At 51.0% G+C, this 12,683-nt stretch overlaps 1 protein-coding gene across 1 annotated transcript in view; it reads right to left on the bottom strand.

The window, feature by feature from the left end:
- MYO18B (myosin XVIIIB) overlaps positions 1–12,683 on the bottom strand; it is a 168,362-nt gene that overhangs the window by 45,695 nt on the left and 109,984 nt on the right. Inside the window, exons 35-39 of the mRNA XM_054712773.1 lie at positions 8,585–8,698; positions 7,498–7,614; positions 6,146–6,229; positions 5,024–5,161; positions 2,343–2,528 (exon numbers count right to left, since the gene is read on the bottom strand). Of these exons, the coding sequence (XP_054568748.1) occupies positions 2,343–2,528; positions 5,024–5,161; positions 6,146–6,229; positions 7,498–7,614; positions 8,585–8,698 (639 nt within the window). The remainder of the gene's footprint in view (positions 1–2,342; positions 2,529–5,023; positions 5,162–6,145; positions 6,230–7,497; positions 7,615–8,584; positions 8,699–12,683) is intronic.

The following is a 12,683-nucleotide window of genomic DNA, read 5'->3' as shown; positions in this document are numbered from 1 at the left end:
GAGGCCCTAAATCTAACTACTGGTGTCCTTCTAAGAAAAAGGCAGAGGGATGCTGGAGACCTGCGCACACAGAGAAGCATGGCCTTGGGAAGACAGAGGCAGAGATGGGAGTGACGCAGCCATAGCCAGAGAACACATGGGACCCCCAGAATTTGGACTGGCAAGGAAGGGTTCTCCCCTAGGCCTTCACCTTGACTTCAGACTTCTGGCTTTCCTCGGAGCTATGAGAGAATCGATCGCCATTGCTTAAAGCCACCCAGCTTTTGGTCATTTGTTAAGGCAGCCCTAGGAAGCACACACACCTCCCAACCACACACCCCAACGTAAAGAGAGACGTTCGGCCGGGGTCAAGTTATCCAGAGTCTTGCAATTAGAAATGAGAGAAGGACGCAGCTCTCCTTTCAGCATACATGCGAGCTTCGGTTTTAGAGTTTTGTGTTCTTTCTATTTTGATTCATAGATAGGGGCTGTGCTACAATCTTGTTAGTATTTTGGGGTCTTGAAAGATCTTTTTTTTTTTTAAAAATATATTTTACTGATTTTTTACAGAGAGGAAGAGAGCGGGATAGAGAGTTAGAAACATCGATGAGAGAGAAACATCGATCAGCTGCCTCTTGCACACCCCCTACTGGGGATGTGCCCGCAACCAAGGTACATGCCCTTGACCGGAATCGAACCTGGGACCCTTGAGTCCGCAGGCCGACGCTCCATCCACTGAGCCAAACCTGTTTCGGCTGAAAGATCTTAATGTGTCCCTGGGAGAGGGGAGAGGAGGAAGAAAGTGAGCAGAGAGAGAAACAGAGGAGAAAGGGAAGAGAGAGAGAGAGAGAGAGAGAGAGAGGAGAGAGAGAGAGAGAGAGAGAGAGAGAGAATGAGCGCACAAAGGGGAGGGGGAAAATCCATTTTGATCTGGCCAGAACCACTGGGCGTCCGGCCAGTTAAAGAAGACATCAGAGGAGAAAAGATGGGGATGTTCTCTTGCTCCAGCCGGAGCCGGCAGGAGGGAGCCGGGCTGCCTGAGAAGCAGGCTGGTTAATGAGGAAGCTGTCCTGTCAGATGGAGGAAGGGCCTCTCTCTCCCAGAGCCATGGTGGGTGGAGGAGCTGCCAGTCATGGGGCTCGGGCTTTGTCTGGGGACTTCCTCTCTGTGCGGAGTCTCGCCACCTCCCGCACAACAGCCAGCCTGCTGGCGTGTCAAGGGCAAAGCTGATGGGAATGACATTGACCATGGGGGGCAGTGGCCAGAGAAATATACCTGCTGCAGGGCCATTTGATGAGAGTGGACAGGGCAGAAAGGAGCTGATGACCGGGACTGAGAGGCCTCTGGGCCAAGCCTTGGCATGGTGTGGGTCTCACAGAAGGCTATGTGGTGGAGGGGCAATGGAGGTGCCAGATGCCTCCTGGGTCACAGAAACGAAAGAAAACCTGGCGTCTTAGGGTTCTTCAGCCTCGTGGGGAAAGGGAGGAGCAGGCTCTCTCAGACCTGTGATCTCTGCAGGAAATTGTTCTCAGAAAAACACACTGAATGATGAATAAAACCTTCCTATTGAGCCTGGAAAAAATTTTGAAATGTCCCTCGGCCCACACCAGGGAGCAAGCATGGCCAGGTGAATGAAGGCAGAGACTGCAGAGTTGGACAGACCTAGATTCAAATGCTTCCTCGCATGCAGCCCCATTCTGCTACTCCCTTTGGCATGTTGATGCCCCTGTGCCTCAGTTTCCCTGTCTGCAAAATGGAGATAAGCATAGTGCCTACCGCACAATACTGACCAGAGGATTTTAAATGACAAATGTTTAACCTAGAACCTGGCATAGAGCAAGTGCTTAATCAATGGTGACTTTAACATTATCCTCTTTATCTTTTATATTTGTTGTTGTTATTAATAGTCCAGAATTAGCACTGACATTGGCTAGGTGTACTCTTACACAAGTTACCTCACCTCTGTGAAGCCTCAGTTTCCTCATCTGTAAATGGGACAATAATTCTGACTTTGCAGGGTTATGACGGTGACAAGGTATTATTATGGATGTGAAGACTCCATGCAAGGCAGACATTTAATAAACATTGATTCCTTGCTTTTCACGAGGCCGCACAGCCTTTGGGGTGGAATGTGTAAGGCTGGACCTGGAGTCTGAGACACAAAGGAGCTTGGAGACCATCCAGGAGTGAACACTATTGGTCCACTTTGGCCCCCCCGCCCCCACCAGAGTTAGCAGCCAATGGCAGCATCGTCTCTCTGCCCCTCTCCTTCTGGTTTCCAGCCTGGCCCACTGGCACCAGATTCTAGCCTCTCTCCAATCTCAAACCCTCCAGCACAGGAGAACCAGCCGGACCACACTCACCAGCTCCATGCACCTGCGGCTGGCCTCCGCCTCCCGCTCCACCAGCTCCTGCATGTCCGCCTTCAGCTCCTCCAGGCGCCGCTGGTAATACTGGCTGCTCTCCCGCTGCTGGGCCTCGGCCGTGGCCGCCTGCGAGAGTTCCTCGCCCATCTTGATCAGACTGTCCCGAAGCCGGATCACCAGGACCTTGAGGGGGCGGAGAGCACACACCCATTTGGGGTTAGAGGCCCAGGGGCAGGAAACTGGGGGCTCCAGGAAGGGAAATCCTTTGAGGAGCCGCTGTGTATTTTTATAATCAGGATAATTACTCTGATTCCTGATACAAAAATGAAGACTTGACTTTAAAAACCTAGGAAACCATCTGGCCCATGAGGCTCAGGGGTGGAGCATCAATCTATGAACCAGGAGGTCAGGGTTCAATTCCCTGGTCAGGGCACATGCCCGGGTAGTGGTCAACCCCCAGTAGGGGGTGTGCAGGAGGCAGCTGATCAATGATTCTCTCTCATCACTGATGTTTCTCTTTCTGAAATAAACAAACACACACACATGTGTCTAGGACATGATAACTGCTATTCTGAGAGTAGTATACTGATGAGAACCCTGACTCTCAGCATGATCTGGATTCAAATCCCAGCTCTACCCCTTCCTGGCTGTGCGACCTTAGGCAGGTTATCGAACCCCTCTGAGAGATGGGCATGGTTATAGTTCCTAGGTCCCAGGGACACGGTCGGGACTGCTCACATCAAGTCATGCAGAAGGCTGAGCTCAGTGCCTGGCACATCGGGTATCTGGATATGGGTTGGGAATTGTTCCTATTTATAGCAGCCTTCGTTCATCTCAAGGTGTGGGAGGTGGAGTGGTCAGTGGAGAAAACACTAAACCAGGGAACAAGCCCTCCCCCAACATGGGTTTTGGTTTCCCAATATACAAAACAGGGAGGTTTGAGGAGTAACCTCCCATGAGCCTCAGCTCTATTATTTATGGCACATTCCCTTTCCTGGGGGCAGAAGTCCCACAAGGACACATGAAACAATAGAGGGAAAAGAGCAGTGGGCATCACCAGTGCTACGGAACACACACCCAGGGCTGTTGTGCAGAATTCATTAGTTGGCCAACAAGCCGGGAAACAAATGATTCTGATGGATAAATACTCAAGTGTTGACATAAAACGAAGCCCACATGAATATTTCAGGCCCTTGCTGAGGACTAGGAGCCCCTTTCCAGATCAGAGGCTGAAGATAAGCTTTATTACTCACTTCTCCTTTGTCCTGCAAATGGAGTTTAAGCAACATTTTCCAAGGGCGGTAGGCGGGTTATAAAGAAGTAGAGTTCTCCAACTGTGTCCCTGAGGCACCCCATCTCAAGGACCAAATTCAAATAAGTGAATTTGGAGACTGAATCTGCCATTTAAATAAATTTACTCTCCCACCGATTTCTTTTCTTCTCTGCTATCACGTGACTATGCTAGAATCAAGTGAAAAGAGATACATGATCTAGCCCCACATGATGTATTTAATTATTTAAAATGTAGCAGATCAAGGTGATCTGCAAAGACATGTGCCTTGAGGAATTCCCCGAGAAGTTCTGAGAATCACTGAGGGTCAAGACAAAGAAGAATTTGTCTTTGTTCTTCACCCATAGCACAATTCTTAGAAACCAAATGCCCAAGAGGAGATTGGGAGGGAATGTTACCCAATGAGGAGCAGCCTCTCATTGTCAAGAGGCACTAGCATACTACCGGTACGGTGGCGGAGCCAGCTGGCTGCAGAGAAATGAAGGCCTGGGACCTGGACGGTCAACTGTCAATCTGCTCCTGTCACTGTCATGACCTGGCTTTACCATGAATAAATCACTTGACCTCTCTGGGGTCATCTTCTCATCCCATCCCACCGGCCCCAGGGGGCTGCAGTGAATGTCTAATGGAACAGCTGATGTAGAAGGATTTGGACAATGATAACATTGTCTGCAAAATGTCTCATGTCATTGGCCTAGAGAGCTAAATGTGAATAAGATCATTGAACTCCAGTTCCTCCAAGCTTTCCTGTCCTTCAAGGCCCAGGATCAATGCCACCTTCTGGAAGCCTCCCTGATTCCCAGCCTGAAAGGACCTCTGTCCTCCAAACCTCACAGCCCTCTCTCTATATACTAGGAGTATTTATATACACGTCGTATCCTCACCTCCTACAAAGTTTTATGCTCTGATAAGCAGAATCTGTTTCATACATCTATGCACACACCAGGTGCAAAGCAAATTTCCGCTCAAAATGAGTGTGGGGTGCAGGAATGGATGAGTGAGTAGATGGAGAGGCAGAATTAGAGCAACGGATAGAAAGATGGACAGACGGGGGAGTCAAGGTCTGAAGAAACAAACAGAGGAAGAGAAGAAAGAATGAAGAGAAAAGAAAAAGAATCCATGGAAGGAGGATGATGGATGGACTGATGATGGCATATGGCGTTGGCTAGAGATAGATGGAGGTGGGTAGATTGAATGGATAGGTAGTTTGTGGAACAGTGTGGTTGAAGAAAGGAAGAAAGGGGGAAGGAGGGAGAGAAGGAACTTACACAGGAGATGGATGAGTAATATATGGCCAGATAAAGGCATAGGCATGGACAGATGGACAGAGCTTACAAAAAGGCCTCACTTCTCTGGGCCTGAGCAATATTTACACACCAGCAAGTACCTCAAATCTCTTAATCTGCACTTTCTGGAACTCCGTCTTGTTCTCCAGGTCACAGATGACTGCCTCTTGCCTGCTGACAATGGCCCGGTCCACGGTGGACTGCTCCAGGTACTCGATGCGCAGCTGAGCCACCTGCAGCTGGGGACAGATGTAAGGGGTCCGTTGGCCACCTGTTGGCCCTGAGTCACGCAGGCCTCAGCCCCAGGCGCCTTCACACTGCTTCCTTCTCGGCTCAGGGGCTGTATGGTGAGTGCACAGGAAGCACTGCCCGTTCCAATCCGAGGACCCTCACACCGGCCTCGGCCCCTGGGTCTCAGGGCCTAGCAGGTGACATTTCCTGGGCCTTCTGCCTCCAAAACAGGTCTTTTGATCAGTGCTTCTCTCACCTCCTTGCCCTGCTCTGCTAGGGGAGCAGAGCCAGGCTGTGAGCAGCAAGCTTCAGCATCAAAGGATACAACCGAAGTGGGTGTGGGAGCCAGGGTCTGTATCCGAGTTCAAAACCTGCCTCCACCCCTTCCCAGCTGGATGGGCCCGGGCGCGGCAGCTCCCTTTCCCAAACCTCACCGCTTCGTTGTGTGTGTGAGGACTGAGGAGTCCTCACACACACACCGGTAAGTCATTAGCCCCAGCAAATGGCCCCTGCTGCTGTCCTCTTGTTGCAGTTGTTGCTACTCAGCGCCCATGGACACTGGCTTGACACTCAGCCCCTCTGACAGTCACTCCAAGCAGGCACGTCGACAGTTCTGGGAGAGCTTTGAGAATTTCATGGATAAGGGGGACCCACCTACTAATGAGGGAAACCTGGGGGAGTTGGGAGGAACCATGACTCAGAGGAAGATTTCACGAAGGATGAGGATCCTGCCTAGACCAGAGCATCCCATCTCCTTGGAGCCATTTCTCAGCAGGAAGAAACCCTTCACTGAAATGTTGATGCGTCTCATTGCACAGGCATCTCTGGATGCTGAACGGGCACAGGGGAGAGTGAGTGAGTGTGTGTGTGTCCATCTAAGATGGCTCTCGATTCATTTGGCTCAAGACGGAAGTTGAATGAATGACAGTTTCCAGGGCCCAGAAGGAACCCTTCCCTTCCTCCCCCACAGCAGGGCGGCGCCGAGCACGTACTTGTTCCTGCAGCTTGTGCTTCTCCTTCTTGGCTTCCTCCAGCTGCAGCTGCAGTTCCTGGATCTGCCCAATGTCAGCAGCAGACTGGTGAGACAGAGAAATGCCCCTCGAGATCTCAGGCTTTGCTGGGAAACTGCCCCGGGCAATCCCTTCTTCCCCTGGGTGGGGGCAATTTAGACCCCCAGATGTCTAAATTTCTCAGGGTCTCTCTGACAGCCGATGGTTCCCAAGGGGTGCCTCTCACATCCTCCCCAGCATCCTTCATCTCAGCGTTCACCAAGTCACTCCCCTTAGATAAGCCCGGAGCTTTGGTCAACTGTCTATAACTTTATTATGCACCCTTGAGAGCCAAGACAGAAACGGGCTGGTCACATTACTAGGACCAGATTCTGAGGGGAGAGAACTATTCTGAATGTCAGGTAACTAGGATTCCAGACCCGGATACTGGCCTTGGCAAGCCCCAGAACCTCTCTGCACCTCAGTATCCCCATCTGTAAAGTGGGCTGATCGTCTCTGCTTAGCCCTTCTACAATGCAATGCATTTGTTCAGAGATTAAATGAGGCAATGGAGAATAAAGTTTCTTTAAAAAAAAAAAAAAGCAGAACCAAACTGTTAAGTGTGATTATCTCCATTTAGAAGGATTCCAGAGGGCAGAAGGACCCCTCAATTTCTATTTTCCACATGTATTTATCATTGCAGTGATTTACAATGGGCATATGAATATGCTGCTTTTGTAATTGAACAAATAAAGAAAGTTCCATTTTGAACAAAAGTGTGATTAACAATGCAGAAGATGGCCTAGGCTATTTTTGTGGCAGTTGTTATCATGTTGATGATATAATTGATTTTTTTTTGTTATAATTATTCCTTGTTTAGCAGAAATTCCTTCAGATCTAATCTCTGTAGGGTGCATTTGAAGCCTGGCAGGCATTCTACCCTGGATCTCCTCTGGGGGTACAATGTGGGGGAGAAGCTCATTGCTCTTGGAGGGAGCTGTTGTGAAGTTATGCAAATCAGATCAGCTATGCAGATAGAAATCTGCCAGGGATCCTCCTCACATCCCTCCACTCTACCCAAAGCCTCTCGCCTGGCCCGTGTGGCTCAGTGGCTGAGCATTGACCCCAGGAACCAGGAGGTCACTGGTTCCAATCCCAGTCAGGGCACATGCCCAGGTTGTGAGCTCGATCCCCAGTAGGGGGCTGTGCAGGGGGCAGCTGATCAATGATTCTCTCTCATCATTGATGTTTCTATCTCTTTCTCCCTCTCCTTACCTCTCTGGAATCAATAAAAATAGATTTTTAAAAATATGTAATGCACACTGAGGGCAAATTCTCCCACTGAAGGCTGTTACCTGAGCAATGAGGTCCTTGTGCTTCTGCATGAGGTCATTCAGGTCATCCTGGTCCTCGTCGATGCGCTTCAGGAGGTTGGCTCTCTCAAACTGCAGCCGGTACAGCTGCTCATCCACCTGGCAGGAGGCAGGACAACGGTCAGGGTGAGGCAGAATGGCGGGTGGGAGGGGGACTGATGCACAGCAAAGAGGGGATTGCCTATGGGTGTGTCAGGTGAGTGGCCATGGGTGTGTTAATGCATGCCGTGGGCATGACAGCTCCATGTGTGTGTAGGGGGGGTGAGGGGGGATGGGGACAGGTTCCTCTTAATCTAGTGCAAATAAAATCTGGGACCAAGAGACCAGTAGAAATCTTGAGACAAGCTTTTGTTTATAAATCTCTAGTTATACCTAAACTTTAGGATTTTATACAGAAAGTATAAATTTAAACCAACCCTGTACAACCAGAGAGGGGACTTAGAAACCCATGCCCAATTTTCACTAAGGTTAATAGAGCCATAACGTATGTTCATGTGTCCCCATTCAGAGGGTACATAGTAGGTGGCAGGGTCCCTTATAATGGTGAGCTAAGTGGGCCCATGAGGATTGCCTTTGTCTCCACTTATAAGAATAGGCATGCAATAGCCCAATGATAATGACCAAGGCCCCTCCTATGTTGGTGAGTGTACAGTAGGACTACAGCAGTAGCCAGGGCACTGCCTACAGTGGTGAGCATGCTCTGGGTGCACAACAGAAAGCTGTGTTCCCACTGAGGGTACTGAGCAAACAATAGGCTCATATCGGATGCATCCCCACAGTACTGAGCACACATTAGGTCTACAATTTGCCTGCCTTTGCAGAAGTGAACACACAGTTGACCCTCATATATACCCTTGTATCTTTATAATGCTCAGCTCCCAGTCAGATGCCTGCACTTTCAGAGTGTTAAACACCCAGTAGGTCTACAATGGATGTCTATAGGTAGTACCCAGTAAGCCCACAATAAGTGCCCTTTCCTTCTTATAGTGCTGAGCACACAGTAGGTCCCAAGCTAGCTCAGAGGCCTGTGCTGGCCCGGGTCCCCAGAGCTTCAGAAAGGGCCAGGTACCAGGCTCTTGCTCCGGGTCATGCTCTCCAGCTCGCTGTGCATGTTCTCCAGGTCCGCAGTCAGCGCCTTCTGGGTCTTCAGGGCATCCTCACACTTGGCCTCACTCTGTTCCAGCTGGACCAGGCAGGAGGGCGAGAAGAAAAGAGAAGAGGCCTCGTGACGCTGCCCTTTGACTATCCTTCCCCTCCAGCCCAGCCCAGCCCCTCTCAGGCAGCGGAATCATTTACAGGCGACCTTCGTGTCTTCACAACTGTTCATCAACCTACAACTGGCGAAGCACCTGTGTTTGCATTTGAGGCGGCCCGGTTCTGAGCCCACTCAAAATTGAATAGGCACTGCCCCAGGAAATAAGGCCAGGCCACCCCAGCTTCAGTGCCAGGAGCTAGTCAATTCCCTTCAACAAATATTTGTTGACACCACTGGAGTGCCAGGCACGGAGCATACAGGAAAACTGTCACCTGATCCTGTGTCCTCCGGGGAAACAGGCAGGAGCAGGTAATGAATACAGTTAAAAGGATGAGGGCATGGGATGCTTGGGAATACGGGATGGAGGCCAGGGAAGGCTTCCTGGAGGAGGTGCTTGTAGACAGTTTTCAACCAGAGTTGAGAACCCCCTTTTAAATGGTATGCAAACTATTCCGCAGGTGAGCATTTTCCTGGGCCCATGACTTTCACTGGATTCTCAAAGGTTAAGGGCCACCTACTTAAAGTTTCTCTTTCTCACCCTCTTTCTCATCCTTCCACCCACCTGCACACAGTAGGCCTGCTACCCTAGCAAAGTGGGGCCATCAAGAAAGTACCATTACCCACGTGGCTCTAGAAGACAGACAGTCCCCACTGGAAAAAGCCACGTCTGTGCACAAACCCTAAGTCTATTCTGCGATGGGCAGTTTCCCCTTGATTTCTGAACCCTAAAATCTCTGAGCAGAAAACGCCCTTAGAAATCACCTAAGCAAAGCACTGAGGGCTCAGAGAGGGGCAGTGCCTTGCCCGAAGTCACACAGCAGGAGCAAAGACAACACTTGCATTGTCCAGACCAGTGCATTTTCTCAACAGCCAGCACATGGCCCCCTGGGAACAGTTTTAATGATGTTAACATTGGTGCTCAGGGGCAGAATTTTCTTAAAAAGCAAGCTGGAGTCCTGAACTGATGTGTGTACAAGCTCTGAGCCCACTAAGTAAGCGGGGGGGCCCCACTGATCAATAAAATGAAAACAATGGTGCCAAGGAGAGGTCACCCCAGGACAATCGGTCAAGATGGGGGGGGGGGCTCTATGGGTACAGCCAACTGGGACCATTTCAATCTCCTTCCAAACTGGGCAGAGAAGGTCTTCCTCAGAATGTCCAGGACCTTGGCTGGCCCAGATGTTAGAATAATAATAATAATGACAGTGCAATGTCGGGGGAAGGGAGGCAGCCATTCATTTGCATATCAACTATCAAGCACCCTGTTCAAGGTTCTACTTGCATTTTCTTCTTTAATCCTTATCTTGGATCATACTATATACTGCTAATATTCCCATTAAAACATTTCATTGAATGTATTGGGGTGACAGGTGAGGAAATGGAGACCGTAGCCTACTCCCACAGCATCCTCATACTGGCACCTCTAGCTCCAGCCCCATCCTGCCGCCACCCACCATAACCCACAAAACCCGTTTCCAAGACCTCGAGAACAGTGTGTTCCTGCCGTTGGGCTCGGAGCAGAGCCTGTCGAAGGAGGGCTTGGTGGTCCATTTCCTTTAGTGATTAGGAGGGACTGAGACACGCCGAGAAAAATGATGTGGAGCAAGGGGAGGTAATTGGCATTGTTAGAGCGTAATTGGCAGAGGACATGAAAAGGCAGGCACAGTCTTATCTTCCCGCAGGCAGTCTCCGGGAAGGCAGGGAGCCGGGATGAAGGGCTCCCCCTCCACTCTGCAGGCAGGCAGGGCTACACCAGCCCTTGATTCATGCACAAGCGAGAGGCCTCACTCAGGAGAGGCATTGAAGCTAAGACCTAAAAGATGCAAAGGAGACAGACAGCCATGTGCAGACTTAGGGGTAAGAGAGCCCTGGGTGGAGGCAATAGCAAGTGCAAAGGTCCTGAGGCAGGAGCAGGAATCAACTTGGTGCCGAGGCACAAAAAGAGGGCCCGTGTGGCTGGACGGCTGGACAGAGAGTGACAGGAGGAGATGATGCTTGTGAGCCAGGATGCAAAGGTAGGTTTATTTTCAGCCTGAAGGGAAACCAATGGCGGTTTCTAAGGAAGAGAGTGGCATGGGGAGGATGAGCTTTGGTGGACAAGCCTGGAAATAGGGCGGCCGGTGAGGACACTGCTGTGGTCCTCCATGTAGGAGTGGTGCAGGTGCTCCGATGAGAGCGGAAGTGGAGAAGAAATGGGAGGATTTCACTGTGGAGGAGCGTAAAGAACAAAAGGTCTGGGCAGGCAGCAGCAGACGGGCCATCCTGGGAGATGATGTCAGAGAACTAACAGTGGAAGACAGAGGCATCGCAGCAGGGCCCAGGTGCCGGCCAAGTTGCTCGGCCCAGCGCCAGGAGGCAAGTGAGGACCATTGTGAGAAACTCAGCAGGGCGGAGCCGAATAGGACGACAGCCGTTCCATCTGCTCACTCCTCCTCTGGCTGAGGGTTTCATCAGCGTGGCGCCATTGGTCCTCAGAACCACCGGAGAAAGATGGCTCTATTTTTAACCCCATTTTATAGATGGTCGTTGTGTATGACCCAGGAATGCTCCTTCCTTTCCCCGTCTCCCTGGAGCAAGCAGGGAGAGGGACCAATTATCCCCAGGCAGAGATGAATGGAGGGGGCACGCAGTCAGTGGAGGTCGCTGTTGGCGGATTTTCAGCTCCTCCTGGGTTAGGGATGGGATTATGTTGGCCAGGATGGGTTTGGCATCGATGACTACACCTGCTACTGTTGTTTGGGGACCATTGGCAGTGCATTGTGCTTCATAATAGCCCCTCAACACCTCTAGGAGGCAGGGGCCACCATGAGGACCAGTCGATCTAGGAGGAAACTGAGGCTCACAGCGGGGAAGTGACTAGCCCACAGTCACACAGCTGGTCGGTAGATAAGCTTGGTCGGTCCAACTCCACAGCCCAACCTCTTAACTGCTGGTTCCCACCACCCTTCTCTGCAAAGTCCCACCATGCAGGTCGGATGGATTACAATCCAGAACTCAATCGCAGAGCAAACTCTCCGTGGCTCGGCGTGATCAGGGAAGCCACCAGGAGAGTCTTGCCGGAATCAGGCTGCGGAGTGTGCAGTGAGAGGTGGAGAAATCAGAGAGAACGGAAAGAACTCGGAGTTTGGATCAATGTGGGGGCCTCAAGGAAACACACACTGTCACGGAGATGAACAAGTTCAAACCACAGGGAAGAGGAAGGACCAGCACGTGTGTGGCCCCTTGCCACGTGCCAGATTCTACCCTGCGTGTGGAGGTCAGAGCTCAGGCACTGGAGCCAGGCTGGCCTCTCCCAGCCAGTCATTTAACCCTGGCCGTGCCTCAGTTTCCCCATCTGTAAAATGGGGAGGGTGGATCACAGGATCTCTGCAGGATAAATGAGTAAAAACAAGGATGTGCTTAGCATAGTGCCTGGCACCGAGAAAACATGGAAAAAGCATCGGTGGTTGTTGCTATTATTCATCCCTTTCACCCTCTTAACAGCCTGAACAGTGGGATGTTTAACACCGTTTTGGAGGTGAGGAGCCTGGCGGACAGGCCAAGCTGTCGGGCCCATGTCTGAAGGAGTGAGTTTGGGCCTCCTGGCAGACTGGAATCGAGGGAGGGGCACGCCAGAGGCACAGTCAAGCAGGCCCGGACTGTTGTAGGTTCCGGATGGGCACGACCAGAAACTGCCCAGCCCCAGGCCTCCACCAGGCGGGCTCCAGGCTGCTGACAACCAGTCATCTTAATGCCGAGCTTTAAAAATGTTCAATTTATTACACTTTAGAGAGCGGGAAGAAATACAGGGTCATCTGGGGCTGATTTTCCGTTATGGATGACCTGGCGTAAGAATAACTCACGGCACATTATGTCCAGATTGAGGCCGTCTGATGGACGTTTTTATGAAGTCGGGTGGCGAGTTATGCGGGGC

This window comes from Eptesicus fuscus, chromosome 23 (assembly GCF_027574615.1).
Source record: "Eptesicus fuscus isolate TK198812 chromosome 23, DD_ASM_mEF_20220401, whole genome shotgun sequence".
NCBI lineage: Eukaryota > Metazoa > Chordata > Mammalia > Chiroptera > Vespertilionidae > Eptesicus > Eptesicus fuscus.
Note: the sequence above shows the minus strand (reverse complement) of the source record. Positions and strands in the feature narration are given on the sequence as shown.